At 39.9% G+C, this 21,565-nt stretch overlaps 4 protein-coding genes across 6 annotated transcripts in view; 3 read left to right on the forward strand and 1 right to left on the reverse strand.

Moving 5' to 3' along the window:
• Positions 1-5,644, forward strand: part of LOC107186111 (pancreatic triacylglycerol lipase-like) — a 37,685-nt gene extending 32,041 nt beyond the window's left edge. The window contains exons 3-10 of one of the 2 annotated variants that reach the window (XM_015573918.1): positions 84-238; positions 682-801; positions 1,276-1,422; positions 1,547-1,775; positions 2,324-2,755; positions 3,569-3,695; positions 4,062-4,277; positions 5,375-5,644. In XM_015573918.1, the coding sequence (XP_015429404.1) occupies positions 84-238; positions 682-801; positions 1,276-1,422; positions 1,547-1,775; positions 2,324-2,755; positions 3,569-3,695; positions 4,062-4,277; positions 5,375-5,477 (1,529 nt within the window). In that variant the 3' untranslated portion in view covers positions 5,478-5,644. The remainder of the gene's footprint in view (positions 1-83; positions 239-681; positions 802-1,275; positions 1,423-1,546; positions 1,776-2,323; positions 2,756-3,568; positions 3,696-4,061; positions 4,278-5,374) is intronic. The other variant, XM_015573919.1, reaches the window with a different exon arrangement.
• Positions 5,645-5,878: 234 nt separating this feature from the next.
• On the reverse strand, positions 5,879-15,169 carry LOC107186099 (rho GTPase-activating protein 39). The gene is made up of 11 exons (XM_015573905.1): positions 14,765-15,169; positions 13,377-13,481; positions 12,891-13,029; positions 12,246-12,410; positions 11,652-12,180; positions 11,079-11,534; positions 10,467-10,853; positions 10,187-10,375; positions 9,243-10,102; positions 8,384-8,827; positions 5,879-7,527 (listed from the first exon to the last, which is right to left on the reverse strand). Exons 1-11 carry the CDS (start codon positions 14,776-14,778, stop codon positions 7,333-7,335), a joined length of 3,483 nt encoding a protein of 1,160 aa, XP_015429391.1. The 5' UTR covers positions 14,779-15,169; the 3' UTR covers positions 5,879-7,332.
• A 202-nt stretch (positions 15,170-15,371) lies between these two features.
• On the forward strand, positions 15,372-17,911 carry LOC107186112 (ras-related protein Rab-18). 2 transcript variants are annotated; one of them, XM_015573921.1, is made up of 5 exons: positions 15,372-15,578; positions 16,035-16,221; positions 16,311-16,428; positions 16,554-16,871; positions 16,931-17,911. In XM_015573921.1, the coding sequence occupies exons 2-5, from the start codon at positions 16,148-16,150 to the stop codon at positions 17,090-17,092; spliced, it is 672 nt and encodes a 223-aa protein (XP_015429407.1). In that variant the 5' UTR covers positions 15,372-15,578; positions 16,035-16,147; the 3' UTR covers positions 17,093-17,911. The 2 variants fall into 2 exon arrangements, with proteins under 2 accessions (XP_015429407.1, XP_015429406.1); XM_015573920.1 differs by lacking the exon at positions 15,372-15,578 and adding an exon at positions 15,724-15,865.
• Positions 17,912-18,794: 883 nt separating this feature from the next.
• Positions 18,795-19,735, forward strand: LOC107186100. Its single transcript, XM_015573906.1, has 3 exons — positions 18,795-18,844; positions 18,945-19,207; positions 19,272-19,735. Exons 1-3 carry the CDS (start codon positions 18,795-18,797, stop codon positions 19,733-19,735), a joined length of 777 nt encoding a protein of 258 aa, XP_015429392.1.
• Positions 19,736-21,565: the final 1,830 nt, after the last annotated feature.

A 21,565-nucleotide genomic window follows, 5' to 3' on the forward strand; every position in this document is an offset into this window, starting at 1 on the left:
TCTACCTGATCTTCGTAAGAATTATGAATGTGTGAACTAACTGAGTTTCTCTTGTTCGTGATCATCTGGATTCGCATGATCAGTCGAGAACGAGACACGTTGCTACGACGAGCTAGGCTGTTTGAACATAACCAGGAGCTGGTACCACCTGATCCACAGACCCCTGAATGTCTTTCCCCTGCCGCGTGAGGTTATTAACACACGGTTCATCTTGTACACAAAGGAGAATCCCACAGAGGTGAGTGCAGAGCATAGAATTCCAATTAATTTATTGATAATTAGTGGTGTGTAACAATTCAGTGCGTGAAAATTATTCTGCCTGTTGTTACGTTGGGCGTCAAGGTAGGTTCTTCCTTCTGGAAACGTTTCGCGAGCATTTATCACGGTGAATCAACTCCTTAATTAGAGGCCTACGGGTGAAGGATGTGAAACGGTTAAATCCATGGAATTACGTTTAATTATGTTGATTTGAATTTCGTGAGATTCGTTAATTAAACAGCTCGGAGAAAATCGATCTCCATCGGTGTCTAGATCTCTTTGTCCCGTCTAAATTAATTAAGCAAACCTGGTGCTCCTTAATGCACGAGAACAAGGAAGCTTAAATGTTTAATTTATTCAACGAAAATTATTTATTGTTCTTTTTCCTTTTTTTTTCTTTTTAATTTCTTGCTCGTGTTCCAGGGCCAGGTGCTGATAGTCGCCAAGGACAAGTCTATCAAACGGTCCCACTTCAATCCAAAACGAAAAACAAAATTCATCATACATGGTTTTATAGACACCCCACTTAGTAATTGGGTGAAGGTAAGTCCACTAAATAAACGAAATATAACGTCTTAATATCATTATAGTTGTATCAGAATTAAATAGCATTTAAAGGTTACTGTTTCAATTCACCCCCATAGTGTGCTTGATTCGTGGTGGGGAAACTGACCTTGAGCAGCTCATTAGGTTCGATCTTATAACATTAAAATTCGGAATAAACTAGACTAGCGCACCAAATGGTCTACCTTGTAATTTAATTGTCTCGGTACCTTTATCGATCTTATATACAACTCAAGTATCATCAACTTTTTTCACAGAACAAGCAGCTCAAGAGCAATGTTATGTCTTCAAGTTAGGTGAATCACTATATACAATTTGTTCAAACACAAGTCATATGTCATTGAATTGGATATTGTTTATGTAAAGGAAAAAATCGACAAACTGTTTGAAGAATCCTTTTATTTTATAAATACCCCATCGAAGCCAGGTCACCTAAATGTTCATTAACCGTAGGAAATGAGGAACGAGTTACTCAAGCATGACGACTACAATGTCGTCATTGTCGACTGGGCTGGAGGAAGTCTACCACTCTACACTCAGGCGACTGCTAATACCAGACTTGTTGGCCTTGAGATAGCTCATCTCGTTAAACATTTACAGGTACTGAAAATATAACAATTTTCTTTTTTACTTAAATAATGAATAAATCAACTGTTGCAAACTGGCCTATCTTGGAGAACTTATAAAATGTCCTGTAGAACTTATAAAATTCTGTGAATCACAGACGAATTACAGACTGGATCCCAACGATGTACACCTAATTGGTCACAGTCTGGGTGCCCATACAGCTGGCTACGCAGGGGAGAAACTGAACGGAAATATCGGCCGTATTACTGGTCTGGATCCTGCCGAGCCGTATTTCCAAGGAATGCCTAGTCACCTGAGACTGGACTACACCGACGCGAAGCTAGTCGACGTCATTCACACCGATGGTAAAAACATCTTTTTCCTAGGTAAGGAAACTAATCAAGAATGATATAAACAAGTATTAAATGACAACTGTGTCCAATTCATCCATCATTCCAGAATGCCACTTTCCCTGCTGTAAATAGCATTAATCAATTCCCGATATGGAAAAGAGCTTTTGACAGCTTAATGGATTAGTAAAAGTATCTCCCGAATGGCATTGGATTGAATTATGATTCCATTGCTTTCATAAAAAAAAAATTCAGAACACATAGAAATGCTCCAGGATGATTCTTGTCTTCAGAACATGCAGTGACTAACAGATTTGTTTACAAAACGCTGTTTCCTTTATTTGAGAAACACACGTACTAAATTGCGAATTTTATTTCAAAATTAAGAAAAACTTTCCAGTAAAGTATGATAAAAGTAAAAATAATGAAGACACGTGAACAGAAATTGTATATAAATTTTTACATTCAACTGATACCTTGGAAGTATGCGTACAAATATGTGAATCACTGAAACGGTTTCCTCTGACTCCAAAGACTTATGTGATTCACAATAGAGACACTCGATTAATTTAGCATACTATAAGGGCTTCCAGGGTACGGAATGAGTCAGCCATGCGGTCACCTGGACTTCTACCCCAATAACGGCAAGGAGCAGCCAGGTTGTACAGATCTCAGTGAAACAACTCCATCTTTGCCCCTGACACTGATAAAGGAAGGCCTCGAGGAGGCATCCAGGGTGCTGGTGGCTTGCAATCATGTGCGTGCCATAAAGCTATTCATTGAAAGCATAAACTCCAGGTGCCAATACGTGGCGCACGAGTGCTCCAGTTACACCAGCTTCTTGAGGGGCGAGTGTTTCTCCTGTAAGAGCAACAACAGCCTCAGCTGCGGTGTCATGGGATACCATGCAGACACCAGTCCCGCCCTGATCAGGCGACAGGCCATGGGCCAAGATGTTCTGTCCCTACTGGGGTCAAAGTTCTTCTTTAGCACCGGCAAAGATGACCCCTATTGTAGTAAGTATTAGATTTATTCTATGTCATCCTTTAAATAAGATAACAATTTTCATGAAACTTATTAGAAATTAATAGAAATTTTTATTTAAAAAATACACAATAATTAATCGTTTTGCACTCCAAGACACTTTTATTGTAAATGACTAGACTCCTCACGATATAAAGATGTAAGTGTGGATTTCCTAATAACAATTTATAAGATTTACAAAGTAAACATTTTATTCGTTAGTGTTTCGGTTGCATTGTAATGAACACAACTTACAACTTGTATTTTGCGGTATCGCCACAGCCGCCCCGGAGGAGGGCAAATTATTATCCTTGAGAAATCAGCGCCATCTGTGGGCGAACGATTGAAACCTAAAGGATTTTAGTACAAATAAAAAGTTTGTACAGTTCAGCTGCTAATGTAAATAAGAAAAAATGGATTGGAGCCTTCTTTTTTTTCTTCATTTTAATCGTATACTTACCTAAAGAGTTTTTCGATCGTCAATTTGGAAAGTGCATAATTTCAAAAGTTGAATTTATGCAATTATTATTGAGAATTGTAAGTCTGCTTTCACCCTCTTATCACCACATGTCACGAGAGATTGATTTAAGTCTGCCCTACATAAGTATCGATTAGAAACTTGTAACCGGAATTGCGCCCATCGATCAAGATTCATAACCATGTTTTTGATGTCTCTGTGTTCCTTCACGTTTCAGTCTTGACACGCTCTGATTTATTCAAATGATATTCAACAAGACATATATCTTTACGCCCACTCTTTATTAGCATTATTAATTATAATTTGAATGTTTATTCTCTTTTTTAAGGGAGACATTATAGGATTACTATCAACCTCGCGCGACCACCGACCGCTGAAAGTTGGGTCCAAGGTTTCATGAAAGTCACTCTCCACGCTGAAAATGGCATCATACGTGACGTCGATTTAACTCCTAGGTAACATTCTTCTAAATATAAATAGATCTTTTAAACGTCTGAAAACTCCTAACTTCGCCACTTTTTAATTATAGAATCTTAAGTACTGAAATCCTATAGCTTAGCTTCTGGGTTAACAAGGCTCTCGATTTTTGCTCTCTAAAAGACCATCTAACCCCTAAAAATTCGGTATACCAGTAAAGTGAAAGAATATCGACAAAACAAATGTATTGAACCTTTGTAACGTGGTTAAACAAGCTGACAGTGTCATGTTCTAAGAGCAAAGTCGCTCAGCCACTTGCATACACAGCATCGTGACGCTTGACAGGGAACGATACTTTCGAAAAGATAAAATTTATTGCTTCTTTCACCCGCGGACTTGTGCAGCGGGTACATGAAACTGGAGCACGGATCGACGGTGCGAATGGTTGTTGCGCATCCAGCGGGGGCGACCGGTGAAATTGGAAAAGTCAGGCGAGTCGAACTTTCATGGACATACGACATGGACGTGCTGCAGCCTAGATCCCTGTGCTTCTTCTGGTGCAACGATCGGCTGTACGTGAACAGCGTCACCGTGGACGTCATGGAACTTCCCGCCAGAGGGTGAGTTTTTCACTATCCATTATACAGGGTGAGTATCGTGGTACAACTGATTCTACGTTAAAAAAGAGGAAAATATTTTGGTATAACATTTTCTCATCAGGGGCTCCGTTTTCAAAATTTGTTCAACTTGTAAACGAATTAGTACAATTTGCTTGTAGTAAAAAAGAATAAAAAATGAGTAATTAGTAAAAACACTTTATATTGTTTTATCCACACAATCATCGATGATTGTAAACACTGTCTCGGACAGAGACAACCGCAGTAGTGGAATACACGACAAGCAAATTGTACTAATTCGTTTAAAAGTTGAATAAACTTTAAAGTCCATTTTCTCGAAAACGGAGCCCCGGATGAGAAAATGTTACACCAAAATATTTTCTTCTTTTTCGACGTAAAATCACCCCCTGCCCGGTTGTACTACGATTTCCGGTCCACCCTGTATTATCTTTAGTCACCCAGATAGCACACAGACGGCTTAAAGGCGCCTCAGACCTAAAATAGCCGTAAAATGGGCGTCTTCATGTCGTCGTATGCTATCTGGACATACACAGGGTGAGTCAAAAAGCACTTCCCTAAAGTCTTAAGTATTAATTCTGAGCACCAAATTTTATTCTTACTATCTGAATTAACTCGTTACCTAATGGTTGTATCAGAAAACATTTCAATTAATTATGTAGCGTTTTAGGGAACGCATCGGAAAGATATAATTTGAATTTTTTATATCTTCTTTTCTTTTGAGATACCAAGGTGACCTTGAGTTATTTCAAGGTCAATGCATCTTTTTTTAAATACGATCATGCTTTAGATCGCTGAATTCGTCCTTCTCAAGGTCACCTTGATATCTAAAACAAAATAAGATATAAAAAAATCAAATTGTATCTGATACAACCAATAGGTAACGAGTTATTTTAGACAGTAGTTCTTATTTACTCGCCCTGTATACAAGTGTGTGATACATTGACCAGATTTCTTGGAGTATTTCACATTTCCAGACTCTGCAACAGTTTATAAAAACGTTATTTTAGTAATGACGCTTAGTAAACTATGTTGTGTATCATGCATATTTTTATAAAGTACAGTTACGTTTCTGTGCACAGGAAAAGAGAAACAGACTTCACCAGTAAACTTTGCTCGGCAAGCAGGCAGGAGTACGCAGAGATTGCCAGTGGATCCACAGCGTCGTTTGTCGACAACTGCTAACACCCATGTTTCTGCTGAAAAGTGTTCTATTTTTGTTTTGACGGCGGAGTGATTGGCTCAAGATACTTCAGATTGTTCCTGTGAAAAAAGTATGGTGATTAGGACACTAAGATAACTTCTTGCAAGCTTACTTAAGGGATAAATCGGAAAGTTACGAAAGGTAAATCGTGTTATTCTTAGATCTATTAAGACTTTGAACTCGACTTGTACTGATCTTATAATATGCGACTGGTAATTTCAATCGTGTGAAGCGGTGCCTATTTATGCTTTCGAAAAGAAGTTTATTTACAAGAAGAAGCTGGTTACAACGATTTCTAGACAAAAAACAAAATGATAAAATTGGTAATACTTATCTTCCAAAAAGAAACACGAAAGACACACTGGTGAATTTGTGAAACGCCACAAAAAGCTTTTTCGTACAACAAAAATTATCGGTAAGATGTGTGTGCTATCTGCTAGAGAAAAAAAAAATATGTTATTTTACAAAATTCCGGATTTCACTCGAACCGGAAACGAATTCGTGACCTCCCCTAGGGAGGAGAGAAAAGCGTGTTCAATTATGAATATATATTAATATTAACGAAAGTGGTAACGTACGAAATCGGGCGCGTAATCTGCAGCAGTATTAGTGTAATCAATTTTACTTTGTACATCTTGTATATAAAATTATATAGGTGTAACTAGATAATGCTAGTGTAGTGTCTAGAAGGCAGATATGTTGCGAGTGATTTATATACCATCGAGTTTCCGACACAAGAATCGGTAATACTAATTTTTATACGATATTTACATATAAAAGAAGAAAGGAAAAGAAAAGAAGCATCGGTCCATCGCGTGGCATAATGGCGATCCCATCGTTTGTGATATTTTGTTTTGTATAATTTTAAATATTATATATTTAAATAACGATAATTTTACTGGTAACTCTCGTGGCGCAAACGAAAAATATATTGTACAGATCAGGAGAAAACAAGAGAGAGCAGCTGTAAAACCACCTTGTGTAACTGCATATTGTTAAAAAAAAAAAACGTAAATAGTAGGATTTCTTTTTTTTTTCATAAGTATCTTCGTGTGTAAAATATATAAATTTTGGTATCCAATACAGCACAAGACACTGCGTCGTGTGGTTAACGAATTGGAAAGAATATTATACGATCTGTCTCGTTGAGAGGTTATAAAGCGTTCAGAAGGCTGCCGTTAGGAAAAAGAATTACACATACACGCACACTTTGTACAGCTTGCTAATCTTCTGCAATATGTTTACTCCTCTCGATAAACGTTGTACACGGTGGTCATATTCGTCGCTTATACAAAAAAGATTCAATCGCGGAGATGTGCAGCTATACACGGTAACACATGATTTCCAGTTTGTTTCTTTTTTCGTTTTTTTTTTTATCTTACACGAGATTCAACAATAATCGAGTAAAAAAGCCGTCCGCGTTTCTCGTCGCAACGCGGTAACAAGGGGGTTGGTAAAATATATATATAATATGATATATAAGTGATATACATAATATAATCTAATAATCTCTATCTGTATAACATATAATTTGCAATATAAATAATAAATAGGGGAACGAGCGGAGGGGAAGAGGAGGGGGGTGCTCCGTTGATTAGCTTGGTAAGACTTTAGCCACTAAATTACCATTTAAGAACATTCACGGGACTATTTCGAAGGGGAGCCAGGGAAGTGGTGACAATGACCAAAAAAGAAAAGTAAAAAAACGAAACGAAGGCGTGAAAGATAATCGAGAAATAGTGAAATAACTAACGATACTTATGAATATACAGCTGATTTTTTCATTTGGCATAGTAGTCTAGAGCGTTCATTTTCTTCTAGCGCAATAGAATGAGGTCAGTGAAGATCATCGACCCAAGCGGTTTCTAATGACTCGATAAGAGTACGAACAAAAGCCATTTCTTTTCGTGCGTTCTCCAGGATCACACGGGGATCCTGGGAGGTGCAACGCAGTATATTCGGGGCCATCACCATCGCCAAGTTGTTCGCGTCCATTTTGGTACGGGCTACCACCTCTGGTCTCGCGAATATCTACAAAAACAATTGTTTTTTTTCTGATTACAGGAGAACGCAGGGGTCAGGACTAGGGCTGTTACGAATCATCAAATATTCAAATACTCGAATGTTCGAATAGCATTAGAATTCGAATTTGATAAACGAATCATTCGAATGATTCTAAGCACTCGGATTATTCAGAATGTTCAAATATTCGAAGTATTCAAAGTATTCGGATTATTCGGAGTAATCGAATAGGAATTTGAACACAATAAATTTTTTCACAGTTGATCGCGAAATACTTTTCACATTGGCCTTTACAATGATTTGTTTTTCAAACGTTAAATTCGAATCTTCGTCATTCTTCGGTGATGTTATAAAGTTTCGAACGAGAGCAATCAGTATCGTTTATTGGTATTATCATTCGAATAGTTTTACAGTTATTATTCGAAGAAATTGTTCAAATGAAGAATTATTCCAGTAAGTAGTGAGAATAATTTCTTGTAAAGAATAAATAACTATTATTTGTAGAAAAAAAATACTGGGCTAAACAGAGTTGTAATATCTCACGTTGATTTAGCCTTATGCGAATTGGTTCAACTCTTGTAAAAGCCTACGAAGGCGGTGCAGATTCGTCAGAGAATACTTCATACTATTCGCGAATATTCAAATATTTAAATTATTCGAATACTTTGTAATAATTGAACATTCAAATATTCGAATGCTCCGTGTTATTCGAATTATTCGAATACTTAGTACTATTTGAATTCTTCGAATAAATTATTCGCGATCGAAATCATTCGAATTCTTCGAATAAATTATCCGTATTCGAATATCCGAATACAGTTCTAGTCAGGGCCCAGAAAATACTGAACAGAGAGAGTATAGTCACCTGTAGAAACCGTATCAGGTGACAAAGAACCCGACGATTTAGGTCAGGCAATCGATCCACAAGCCCGGCGACATTTGCCGCGGAGACCTCGGCGTCGTCGTGTCTCATCGACACGCACTCCGTGTAAAAGGAATCAGGTATCAGAGGTTCGTATAGCTCGCGTACCCATAGTTTCAACAGTGAAGCAGGCGCGTGAGCGTCCTGCGAAACTGCCAGAATCGTGCCGTCTTCGAACCTATCCAAACACGCCTTTAACGCGCTCACCTCGTCCGCGTCCGCGGATACCCTGAATATACCCTCAGTCAGAATACCACCGCGGGCGAGCACTTGTCGCGTCAACGTGGTCTGTATCCATGGTAACTCTCGATTCGGGAATCTGTCTCTCTGCAGAGCCATCACTTCCGATAACGTTGCTCCGAACATGGACGCCCGGAATATCTGGATCTACAACACATTACACCGAAAGTGTTAATATATCATAACCACACGATAATCTAGAAATCGCTACAGTGAATAGTTTGATACAATTTAAGAAGGGTCTAAAAAAGTTGGACGGGTTGGAAAATCGGGGGAAATATCATCCCTGGGTAACGCCCTCAGTAGTCCCAATTTCGGGACTATGACTAATGACAAAATAAGTCAAAGCTGGGCCTTGGAGGGGAGTACCAAAATTCCCCTCTCCCGGGTGACAATGTTCAAACTAAACTAAACTGGGTCTCTTCACCATCTCTTACATGGAACCTGACACAATGAATAATTAAAGAAATTTCTATTTCAATCCAGCTCTTCTAAATTAGGTTACGAAGATCTAGATAAACATCCGAAGTGATAGTAAAAGTCTCAAGAAAATGAAGCATACCCTAGCTTGATCGATATCCTCTATGGTGGCCTTTCGAGGCTGTCGCTTGCCATGCGCGCCAATTCGTTGGAGACGCCGACAGGCAACGGTCGCGTAGTGGCTGACCTGCACGTGGATCGGCCATTTGGCCACCTCGGGGAATTGAAAGTTCGGATCGCGATGTCGGTTCATGTAGCCCTCGAGGTAAGGCTCGAACGTTGCGCTGGGCGGCACGAACGCCAGGCATACCGCCATTAACTCCCAACCCCTTCGCAGGCTTTCCTTCCGAGGATTCTCGGTGGTCTGTCGACAGATCTGAACGTACAATTCGTCCCGTAACGGGGGCTTCGAGAACGCGGTGTTCACAATGTCCATGGCCACACTGTCCAGCGTCATTCCCACGTTCGTTTTCCGATCACCCATGTACACTTGCACCAAACGGAACAGGTTGCAGGCGTCCCGTTTCAGTAACTTTTCACCGTCCACGACCACCAGCATCGGCTGCGGTATCGGGTCCTTCGACCAGCTGAGAATGTCACGGACGCTGAACTTTTTCCGAAACAGCAACCGTAGCCCCTTCGGGCGGCCGCAGTTCAGGTTCAGGTTGTCCTGCGCGTATTTCTCGATGTCGCCGCCGCCCGCGCTGTCGTTTCGCCTGGCCTCTTCGGTGTCGATGTTGTCGACCCTGATGGTGCCGATCGCGGGAATCGAGCTTATCGTGGACGTTGGAACGGTCACTTGTCTGGTGGTGGTCACGATGTCCCGTATTTCGGTCTGGGGCACGGTGATCGGTGGCGATGGCGGACGTACCTGTGGCCTGGTCAGAGTGTCCGCTGTGTTGTAGTAAGTCGCTAAGCCTGCGGTGTCGTAATTGCCCAAGTCTGCGGTAATAACAGGGGACAGAAATGTTAATGGTCCACGGACGCGAGGATATACTCCACTTGACGTTCCCCTCGAGTACTGACCCGCATAATGATCTTCGAGGTACTCTTGGCTGGAAGAATCACCCTGGTTACTGGCTGCCTCGTCATCTGCAAACTGATCGTCAGAATCGTCATCGGCTCTCCCCCCAATACCCTCACCTCTTCCGCCCTCTTCGTCCAAGGAATCATCACCTTCTTCTGCTAATAAAGGGTCTCCGAACTTGTAACAACCTGGGGTACAGAAAAAATGGTGCTGACTATAACTTTGGGCGGTTCGGTTAGTTTCTTACGACTGTAGGACGATTAGGTGGCCAGCTTTCACCTGAGAGTTTTGCTTGCTGAAGAATATAATGTTGAAGCGGTAACAAGTAATCTGCGTCGGATAATGGATTCCCGTAGAACGGTGACGGTGGCGGACTCGGGTTACCGTTGCTCCTCTTCTTCTTACTTTCGTCCCCCTCCGTGAGCCCCTCCGTCTCCTCCCCTACCGCGCTATTACTGCTACTGTTACTACTATTGCTACTGCTAGTGTTGCTGCTAAGCCTTTGCCTAGGCTGCTCGTGACTTTGACTTATTAAATAACGCTCGTGCATAGAATCGTCGTCCCTGTCCCGTCTTCGTGACTGTTGCTGATGCATCTGCTGCATCTTCTGCTGCTGCTTCTGTTGCTGTACAAAACTGTAACTGCGGGCCAACGGTTGTGGCACACCTTAAAGGAACATACATTGTGAGAATCAAAATCGGCCTGTTAGGTGTACGGTAAATCACCGATGAGTGTTCAGACGTCATCCCCAATACTGAGGGATCCCTTGTGGAACCAGTCAAGCGTCCAGTAATGGGGATAACGTCTGAACGTTCAGTGCCGAGGAGCCTTCAAACACTCATCGATGATCTACTGTATTTGGTTGTTCCAAAAATTAAGTGGTCTACTTACAATCCAAAGAATTATTGCACGCTGTATTTCTTCTATACTCCTTTTCCCTGTCACGTTCACGTTCTCTCTCTCTTTCCGCGATCTCAAGGCTTTTCTGCTTCGATGCATTAGTTAGAACCGCGGTGCCCCTCACGAGGCTCTTCGACGGTTCGTTCCTTTCCGCCAGCATGGCGCCGTACATATCTCTAACGTTCGCTTCGGAAAGGGACACCGAGCATCCGTGATGCCGTCTTCCTATACTACCGGTATTATCTTGCTTATTCATATTACGCGAATGCATGGAACTTGGATAAAAGGCTGACGTGTTTGTTTTGTCCAAACTATTTACTCGTTCATGAACTTCAGGCGGACGGTACGGAGGCATCTCTTGCCTGAATATTCTAGATTCCATCAGCGAATCACGATATGGTGAAGTACTCGGCTCAGGACCATAAGAACCCCTACTACTTTCTCTACCTATAAATATTAAGAAGAGAAACAATTTTACATTTCCCCTCCGCTCTCGCTAGGCCGTTTAAAATAGGAGTGGTGTGTCAAAACTTAAAATTTACAAAACTTAACTCACATTCTTACCATTTTTATTCTTTTCCAATTCTAAATTCCCGGCCCGAACCTCGCGTTGCGCGTCGACGAACGTCTTCTTCTTGAACAGAGGAGTACTAGTCGAAAGTGATAGACCTAATGGAGGCGGTTCACCCAATGGCACAGACTTCTGATTCTTCACGCTCTCCAAAGTTCCGCTCTTGTGACCCCTAGCCTCTAACGTGCCGCTGTGCTGTCTGGGCGAGGATTGTGCTTGATTCGCCGGTGTTTGGACGGCGGAACGATGATGATGACGGTGCGGAGAGTCCAACAGACGGTAACCAGTCGACTCCAAAGACGTTCGACTGTGGGAGACCGAACTGTCACTGGAACGTCCAGAGTCCTGAGAATGATTATGTTGGCGTCGTGTGGTGGGCACTTCATGGTGCCTATGGTGCCTGTTGTTATGATGGTGGTGATGGTGATGATGACGCCTTGTAGACGGAGATGGCGAAGGTGGTGACGTCTGGAGATCCACACCGACACCAGATATTCGTGTTTTATTTACACTACCACTTTGCTACAATCAGAGCACTATTACAGCATTTGTCCTCACGAAATAGGTTTAAAGTATAGGAAACCCACCAACGAAGAAGATAAATTGGAACTTTCTTGATGACTGAACCTTGTTGAACGGCTAACGGAAGGGGTTTGTGTCTGTGTGGATACAGATTCTTTCTTTCTTGGCTCGGCTGACTTTTGTGTATCGATTCCACTACTGCTGGGTGGCTCTGTGTTCTGCTTTAATGTCTACCATATATTTTAAATAAATATTTGCGTTAATGGAATTTTATTGAAAATAATTCTCATACAAATAATAATATGATTATTCAACTATTGTAATATCGTTAAATACAGTGATTCCCAGATGTTTTTAGGCTTTTCGTGTGACCTAGTGTAGACCACAATTTTTTCTCTTAGCTACAAATGTCTATTTATAGCTGAAGGGAGAGCAGACGGCTTGCACACTTATAGCCTTGACATTCTACTGAACAGCTACATTGATGCTTACAAATCATTATGTCTACACATGTGGTTGACAGAACCTTTGTCCCCAATAAGTCGAATGCTATGTTTACTGAGTAAACATCAATACATGATATCATTTCCAAAAAATTCGTGAGATTTACCATGACCCACCTACTTTTGCGAATTCTCAATCATGGATATTGTTAAAGCCACCACTCACAAAAATTCGATATTTGTTATCAGTATTGGTGAATCACTCACCTGGAGTTTTGCTAATGGTATGATGTCACAATCGCTCGGACGGTGCCAAACAGTTTTTTGGGAGGTTGCATTGTAATAGTAAAACCGTGAAGTGTTTTGATCGAACAATTCCCACCACTGATTGTTATCTGTTTTTTTCCTATAATTAAGAGCACATCCAGTAATACCGAACAATTTAGAGGAGAGAATTCCAGTGGAGTAGAATAAAACTTGAAGTACATTTAAATTCAAAGCATGCCATCAAAATAGAAATCTCTGCCACTTTATAAGTGCTTCCTATATCATAAAAGGAAAACCTTGTATGATAACTTTCACCGAGCTAATTAGAACAGTAAGACAATTTAATGTTGGGCAGGTAATTCTTAGTAGAAAAGTTGACTTTATAATATTACTGTACTATAACAGAAAGGTTTCTTTAGAAATAAGTGTACTAGCTATATTATTAGAGATACTTTTTTTAAAATTATGCAAAAGAAAATGACTTACACTGGTACACCAGGTGGAGGATCCCATACACATTCTCCAGTCGTGAGATTTGCATACATATGCTCCTTTGTGCGAGGTTCTATAATTTCCACCCATTCCATTCTACTGTAATTAAATGTCATTTGTTAATATTTCATTTCGTCAACTGATACAAACTATATCTATTCTTCTGCACTTTAATCAAAATAACCTTCAACGATTAAACAACAAAGAAAGGAGAATTGTTTAAACAATACAAAGCATCCCGACACAACCGTTAATGCGTTAAATCGTTAAAACGTGTAGGTTGAACACAAGATAAATTTGTTGCTCCTTCTCAATACTATAATTAAAAATGCTAAAGATAGTACGGGCAAAGTGAGAAAAATGCAGATAGCCAGAGTAGAACGCGTTTGCTTGCACAAGTTACAGAAAAATCAGTACGAACAATATACATATAGACTTTGCGGCAGAAGACAATTGGCCCGGCACTTTTTCTTTTTTCAAAGAACCAAACCCCCGGAAAATCGGTCGAAAATTAACTCGTAAGTTATAAATAATTAATCAATAGCATTCCGTCAAATCCGAGGAAATCGGGGGGGTACGACGGAGGCGCTTCGTCGGTAATCGCCTTTTCACGTGAAGGAAAAAGTCGGTATCGACGAATCGTAAATCGGGACTGTCAACAATCTACGGGGAACACGGGGGAGGGATGGGGAAGTAGGAAGAAGAACCAGCATTAAAACCGAACGGGAGAGTTTCTTCGTGACAAAAGGGTGTTCACCCCCACCCTCCTCGCCCCCCCGTGTGACCATAAATTAATAGGAATGCTAGCCGCAATACGAGCAACCATCTGATGTCATGCTATCCGTTTAATTGACTGAAATAGGCAGCCAGAAATTCGTTCCCGTGCACACACATTACAGTTGTATACACACAGGGAGCGCAGTAAAAAGTAAACGTGACGAAAAGAAAAAAAAAAGAAGGAAACCGAAAGTGACGGCGACGAGAAAGAGATGGGTGGACAGTAGAGCACGATATAATCCCCATAGGAGGTGCCCCGTGAAGAGAAGATTTCGTACCGAGGGGAAACAAGACCCACCCAGTCCGAGATAGCGACTATCAAAGGTAGACGGGCACGAGAGACACGAGCGTGCCTCGAGGATCACGACGAGCCTCTTTCCCAAGGAAAACTGGGACGGGTCACTGGGGAATGAAGAAGAAAAAAAAAAAAGAACGTTCGCTATCGATCTGCTGCTCGCAAGAGAAACATACAGAGAAACATATAGCCGCGCACACACAGAGAGAGAGTACACAGGCCCTGCTGTCTCTCCTCTCTCCGCTCTCTCGGTGCGTTAAAATCCGCGTTCCCCCCCGTATCGAGAAGCGGAAAATTCTCTCTGGCTTACCCGTCGGATGCCATCACGGGAAAATCAATCCACCCTGACGATGCCAACGAACCACCGACACTAAAAAACACTTCACGTCACCTACGGAACACTTTGTGACACTTCGCGAGCGCCTACGGTGACACTTGGATGTCGCAACGTCCCATTTCCACGAGCACGAGCGACACAGCCCCTTCATGGCAGCCGCTCGGCGGCCATCTTTTTTTCGTCTGTTCGTTTCGCCCCGCGTCCCTGCCGCCAACTACAAGGGAACCCGTAAAAACTCGTGCGATTTTTTCGATACCGCGACACGAAGCACTGGCCCGATGACGCGCACAGACATAGCGCACGTTATGGTCCCTCGCCGGTGAGTACAGTTTTGGGGGACGGATCTACTTCGGATCCTCCGTTCGTTCGATCGGTCTGTTACGGTTTTCTCGGTCACGGGTATTCACCGAATTTCGTGGGGAAAGATCGATCACATACCCCCTCCTCCCCCCCTTCGACCCTTGTGTCGCATCGCTTCAGACGCCGTGTCTCTATGAATCTGCTCGCCTGGCCTGACAGCCAGCCTGATAAAACTGTTATCTGACGCAAGATAACACAGCACGTATATACGGGAATATCGCGGTGAGGTTAGGAATTCAAACGGCCATATCGTTTTCCATCTTTCGAAAGCATAATTTTAGCCGTGGAATTCACTCGATGCCCCATGTCTGTAGACTTTTTCCCCTTTTCGTCGTCAGGAATTCATGCGCGATCGTACGCAAATTGTCTGAGAAACGATAACAATTTTAGGGACGATTTATTTGTGATTCAGGCTGCAACTCGGCATGTAAGCTCTCCTGTGTATTTTTGTGTGTGTTTATTTCTCGGTATCGCGAATAATGTGAGTATGTACTTTGAACGAAAGCACGGTTTTTTTTTTACGGATAATTGGTGGAAACAAATAGAAGCGACATCTGCTTTATCTCGCGGACACTTTTGATAATTGTTTTGACGTTTCTTTCGTTCGTACCGTCTAGGTCAGGTTGTGAGCGTGTGTGCGTGTATTGTTAATTCATTCATTGTAAAAAAGTGTGAGATCATTCGTTATTTTTCAGTGACGTTGTTACAAGCACGGTAAGCTTTTACGTGAATTACTTCCGAAATTCGTCGGTTCTCTTGAACAGACTGTCAAATTGACGGTCTGTTTTTGTTTCTAGTCTTTATCGTCACGTCAAAAGTTAGCTACGTGTTGCTTTTATTTAAATAATTTCACTAATAGATTGTCTCTCTCTCTCTCTTCTAGTTAGAGTGATTCTAGTCTGGATTTAACAAAGGAACCCAACATCACAGGAGCTACTGATATTCACAGTAAAAAGAAACGTTAGATAGGTATCTACTGATAACTCAGATTGAATAATGGAGACAGAACAGGATGTGTTGACAGTATTAAAGCTCTTAATAATAGGGGAATCCAATGTTGGCAAATCAAGGTATTTTTTTAATGGAATTAATTGGCTCGCACTAATCAATTAGTTTGCAGTATGTATTGATTTGTTCCTATTTCGATTTTTCGTGCCAGCATCATCCTCAGATTCACGGAGGATGAATTTTACGAGAATATGCAGAGTACTGTTGGTATGGATTACAAAACTAAACAGATCACAATCGACGGTAATACAGTAAAACTTGCTATTTGGGTTAGTTATTTCAATCAATTTAATACACAGTAGAACCTCGATGTAATGTTCCAGTAATCAAGGTTTTACTGTACACTACAGAAACTTTAATGTCGATTGTGTAACTAATCGAGAATGTGTTGTAGGATACCGCCGGACAAGAAAGATTCCGTACCCTAACACCTAGCTACTACAGAGACGGCCAAGGTGCTATCTTGGTATACGATGTTACAGACAGGACTACGTTTTTGAAGTTAGAGACATGGCTGAACGAATTGAGCACATACTGCAATAAAACGGATATTGTTAAAATGGTAGTGGGCAATAAGATCGATTTGCCGAGTCGTGAGGTGAGCACCGAGGAAGGTCTACAGTTCGCTAGAAGGCATCAGGCGCTATACATTGAGAGTAGCGCGAAAACATCTGACGGAATTAAGTGCTGCTTCGAGGAACTTGTACAGAAGGTATGTTTTCACTGGAAACTCGGGATTCAACGATAAAGTACAACTACGATTGCTTGTAGATAATACAAACACCGGGTCTCTGGGATCGTCACGCGCTTCTCAAGTCAATGGGCAATGGTATAGTGGGAGGAGCAAGGCACAGAGGACACAGAGACATACACTTAGCGGATGAACCTCAAGCCCATGAAGCATATTCGAATTGTTATTGCAACCTGCTTTAACCGCATATGGTGTATAACATTCAGCCAGTGATAATTACCATGAAGCTACACCTTAAATAATATGGTCTAAACTCTATTTCGACATTAGATGCTAATGTGTGAGACTTTTACCAACCGAATATGAGTAATACAGCACGTTATTGTTTTGTGTATGCCGTGGAAAGAAATGTTTTATATACGGGAGGTGATAAAAGAAAAGTGCTGAGAACGTTTGAATTAATGGGGTACAGTATTTCCCCCCCTATGCAAACGGTTGGGTCAACGTGATGCAATTATAGCGAGCAGCGGAGACGATTTTGCGAAAGTTTCATTGGTTGATTTTTTCATTTCTTCTCTGTGGGTCAGGTTCGAACGAATTGGAGGGAACTAAGGGCCCATAGTATGGCGGGGATGGCGCCACTGTAGGGAGATTCATAAAGCTTGATTATAACCAGAGAATATTGTAAAGAACCTGATAATTTCTTTTAAAATAGTCCGTTTCTGATCATACACACTTAGTCCAATATTCCTGCGATTTTTACACCAGAAGCCTGGTGGGAATTGGTGATACAGTCGAATTGTGACAGAATCATCGAAGCTTGTCTCTTTTAACTTTATTTCGACTCTGGAAAATAGGAAAAATTTGTGAGTTGCAAAATCTAGGGAAGACTGAGGATAAAGTGCTATATGAATTTTTTTTTCCTCAGCAAGAAATTTCTTGGAGCATTGTCACGATAGAGCTGTATGTTGTAGCATTTTTGTAGTAAACTGTAAAATTGTTAATTCATTATTTAATCAACTTAGAATGGAATAAACTCGCTGGTACTTTTCTTTCATCATCAAGCCTCATATATATCAAAGAAATACATGAGTTTGCTTGTAACCTGTAAGTCTTTGTTAAATAGTTGAATTTTATAATAGGTATTTGTAATACTAAATTTGTATTCATGTAAATATGTCTTGCATACATATGTAGATCAAATTCATAAACATTTGTGAAATTTAATTATTATCAACTGAAACATTATATTTCTTTACTCATCTGTCATAGCGTTTCATGAATACTCAAAAATCTGAAAGTTTTATCATTATATTTTGTCATTCATGTATTACTTCATTTACATCGTTAATTCATTTACATTTACCTGGTACAATGATAAATGCAATGCATATCGTTATAAATACGTGCGTGTCCATCATGTAACAAACATATTTATACATTTCTTCAGTCTTTCAACTTTACATGTGCTTGTTTTTTAAAGATCGGGCGTATAGTAACTGTCCTATAAACAAAAGTATGATAGTGTACTTACTTGTAAATAAAGTACTTTCTGTATTTGATGAAGAAGACCGTGTTCAAGGCGTTCCACGTCAAAATCCATTTTACAACCTCTGTCAGCTCGACCTTTTAAAGTTCCTCTTTGAAAATTTATTACACTATCGTTACAGTTTTCGAGCAACAGATAGAAATGGTTTTTAAAACATTAAAAATATTTTTGGTAGCCACAAGTGGCGTCAGCACCACCTGTTGACAAGTGACATGAATTTCTTGACAGCCACCTAATTTTTTTGTTAATATGCTCAATTTATTATTGAATTTGAAATTAAAAGCATACGTCAATGTGTTTCACTGAAACAAACACCTGCTATACAATTTTCTTTTCAGCAACCTTCTGACATGAATTTTATTTTGAAACTAAGCATACACATATATCAATAAAACATGAAAAGAAATATAAATGAAGGATGTGATGGATGCGTGAAAAATATAAGGTAATGTTTGATATTGTCAGCATAATTGACCGGAATAGTTAGCATTTAATTTTACAAAGAAGAGAATATTCTTTATGCAAATGTCTTTCCATGTTTACAGAAGTTCTTCTGCAACATCATCAGAAGAAATATTAGACAACACTAAATTAAACATCGTTTTGACAAACAAGGGGCTTCAAATATATGGTACATGGAGCAAAACGAAATTATTGAATCTGCTTACACATAAACTCAAGCAATGCGTTCACAGTCAGTTGAAATCACAGCATCTCAACACCAAGACTATAAACGAGAAACGATTATGGATTACCATCCACAGCGGATTATATAGCATAAGTGTTTTAAGAACACTGCAAGAGAAAAGTAAATAGTAGTATTCTAGTTACATGCTTAATAAATTCCGAATTAATTAGATATAATTTTCCAGGCATGTCCATACACACCATTATAAAAGCAATGAAGCTTGGCCTTATTAGTCTTAATCCATGTGAGCTTTCTTATTTCAAGTGTTTCAATGTTGATCCGTACATATTGGAACTGAAAGATATGTGGACAAGCAAATTTAACAATGTATTAATATCGAATTTAAGAGCTATCGGGTTAAGTGAACCGGATAGTTGGCGTATCATTGTATATGGGGTGGGACTTCAAAGTTCATGTATACTTTGTTACTTATTATTGAGTGGTATTGATATCCCTGGAATTGTAAATTGGCAATCGCCTACTAATCATGCATCGCATAAGATACTTAAGTTTTTGGAGCATATTGGAATAGAAGAGGATGTAATACAATTAGTGGAGAAGTATGGAATTGACGAGGAGACTGAACAAATGTTGATTGACATAGGACTCGATCAAATTGAAGAAATATACTCGCATGTGGGGGCCTAACAGCTACACTTTTATTCTATTTTCTTTATCTACTTACGTATAACTCTAAGCATGATACACAGGAAATAATATGTGAATGCAGCTTAAATGTGTTGGAACCAATTACTTGTAACTCAGAAATAGCGCAAAGTATGACTAAAATAAGTGAGCCAAAGAGCAATTCTACTCTCAGTGTTACACCAAATTATTCCCAACATGCTTGCCAATGCCATCTTGCAGCAGGAAAAAATACAATTGGCGAACTGACCGCGCAGAGAAATGATTATTTAAGGTAAGGCATTATCAAACATTCTATATGTTGTAATTCAATCTTTCGAGTTATTCATATTTATAGACAAAATGTCATGGTGCCATTAGCATGGGTGTTGGCTAGGACTTTAAAATACAAACCATCGGACCCTTTGCATTACATGATATATCAGCTGCTACATTGGAAGCACAACAGTGTTAATCAACCTAAAAAGGAGAGTATTAAAGAAGTTATTGCACTGGCTACAGTGGCAATGGATCAGAAACTGATTGTTAGCACCATTTACAATCCTCCTTAATGTTGACTAATCTTTCGATAGCTAATGAATATAACGTGTCATTATTTAAATAGCAAAGAAAGTTTCTGGAGAAAGAGAAGTTAATTGAACATCAGAACGAGGAAGCTATGAAAAATATACCTTGCACTGGTTGTCGAGAGCATCAGAACTTACGTCGTATCAAAGAAAGATGTTGGAAGTGCATAAAAAGACCTGTGAAGAAATACAGTATTTGTGAATTTCCAGAAACTTGTAGCGCTTGCAAAATTTCTGTGCCAGCGGAACATGTCTGTGAATTTCCGCAATTCTGTAGTTCTTGTAGAATCGATGAGAGATCGTTGAAAAAATTCGAAGCCTGTGATCTTCCGCAGTTTTGTAGTTCTTGTAAAATCGATGAAGGATCGTTAAAAAAATTCGAAGCCTGTGATCTTCCACAGTTTTGTAGTTCTTGTAAAATCGATGGAAGATTATCAAAAACATTCCTACCCTGCAACCTTCCGCAATTCTGTAGTTTCCGTAAAATCGGTGAAAAACCATTGGAAAAATTCGAGGACTGCGATCATCCACAGTTCTGTAGTTCTTGTAAAATCGATGAAGGATCATTAAAAAAATTCGAAGCTTGCAATCTTCCACAGATGTGTAGTTCGTGTAAGGTCGACGTATCGAACGAAAATGATAACGTTTCACTGATTTTAGGAAGGACCAGCAAATAAATAAAGATTTCATTGTCAGTAGAAATTGTTTAAAAAAATTCGTTTATTTCGTCATTTGCCTCGTACAGTTATTCTCTGGGCTATTAAAACGATCTGTGGTTGTGTTGCGACCACCGTCGGATTTGCACAAAACGAAACGGAATGAATACTTAACATCACAAAAACACACTCCAGATATACCATGGCAGTGATACTTTAATTGCGACCCGTAAAAGAAAAATACAAAATATTCGAATTTCGGTTAACTGTTTCCATACAGTATCGTTAATACTAATAAAAAAAAAAAAAAAAAAAAAAAATTAGGTATAAAATTTCGATTATATTCACTACGAAGACATGGATAGTTTAAAATACAAACGCGTATACATAAGGTTCGACAATGTAATGGTATGCGTACCACCATTCATTACATATAACAATGTATACTCTTTGATAAGACTTTCTTTGTTCGCTGTGTATGTGTGTGTAACTGTAAAGTAAATCTTAGTTTAAAAAGTATGACAAACAATGATGGTGTTCGAGGAAGCATTGTTCTTTGTGATAGTACACAATGAAGCTGAAGGATCCCTTATGACTTTAAATGGAGAAGT

Source organism: Dufourea novaeangliae, unplaced genomic scaffold (genome assembly GCF_001272555.1).
Source record: "Dufourea novaeangliae isolate 0120121106 unplaced genomic scaffold, ASM127255v1 scaffold72, whole genome shotgun sequence".
In the NCBI taxonomy this organism is placed as follows: domain Eukaryota; kingdom Metazoa; phylum Arthropoda; class Insecta; order Hymenoptera; family Halictidae; genus Dufourea; species Dufourea novaeangliae.

Bases quoted from the DNA above. Each gene is read 5' to 3' on its own strand.
- LOC107186099 (XM_015573905.1), bottom strand. The intron at 8,828-9,242 runs GTATGCTTCATT...AATGTGTTGTAG, and splicing joins AGGATATCGATCAAGCTAGG to ATCCAGATATTCCGGGCGTC. The intron at 7,528-8,383 runs GTGACTATACTC...TTGTTTTTGTAG, and splicing joins ACCTGATACGGTTTCTACAG to ATATTCGCGAGACCAGAGGT.
- LOC107186112 (XM_015573921.1), top strand. From the start codon at position 16,148: ATGGAGACAGAACAGGATGTGTTGACAGTATTAAAGCTCTTAATAATA. The intron at 16,429-16,553 runs GTTAGTTATTTC...AATGTGTTGTAG, and splicing joins CAGTAAAACTTGCTATTTGG to GATACCGCCGGACAAGAAAG. The intron at 16,872-16,930 runs GTATGTTTTCAC...GATTGCTTGTAG, and splicing joins TCGAGGAACTTGTACAGAAG to ATAATACAAACACCGGGTCT.
- LOC107186100 (XM_015573906.1), top strand. From the start codon at position 18,795: ATGAAAAGAAATATAAATGAAGGATGTGATGGATGCGTGAAAAATATA. The intron at 18,845-18,944 runs GTAATGTTTGAT...CCATGTTTACAG, and splicing joins GGATGCGTGAAAAATATAAG to AAGTTCTTCTGCAACATCAT. The intron at 19,208-19,271 runs GTAAATAGTAGT...ATAATTTTCCAG, and splicing joins AAGAACACTGCAAGAGAAAA to GCATGTCCATACACACCATT.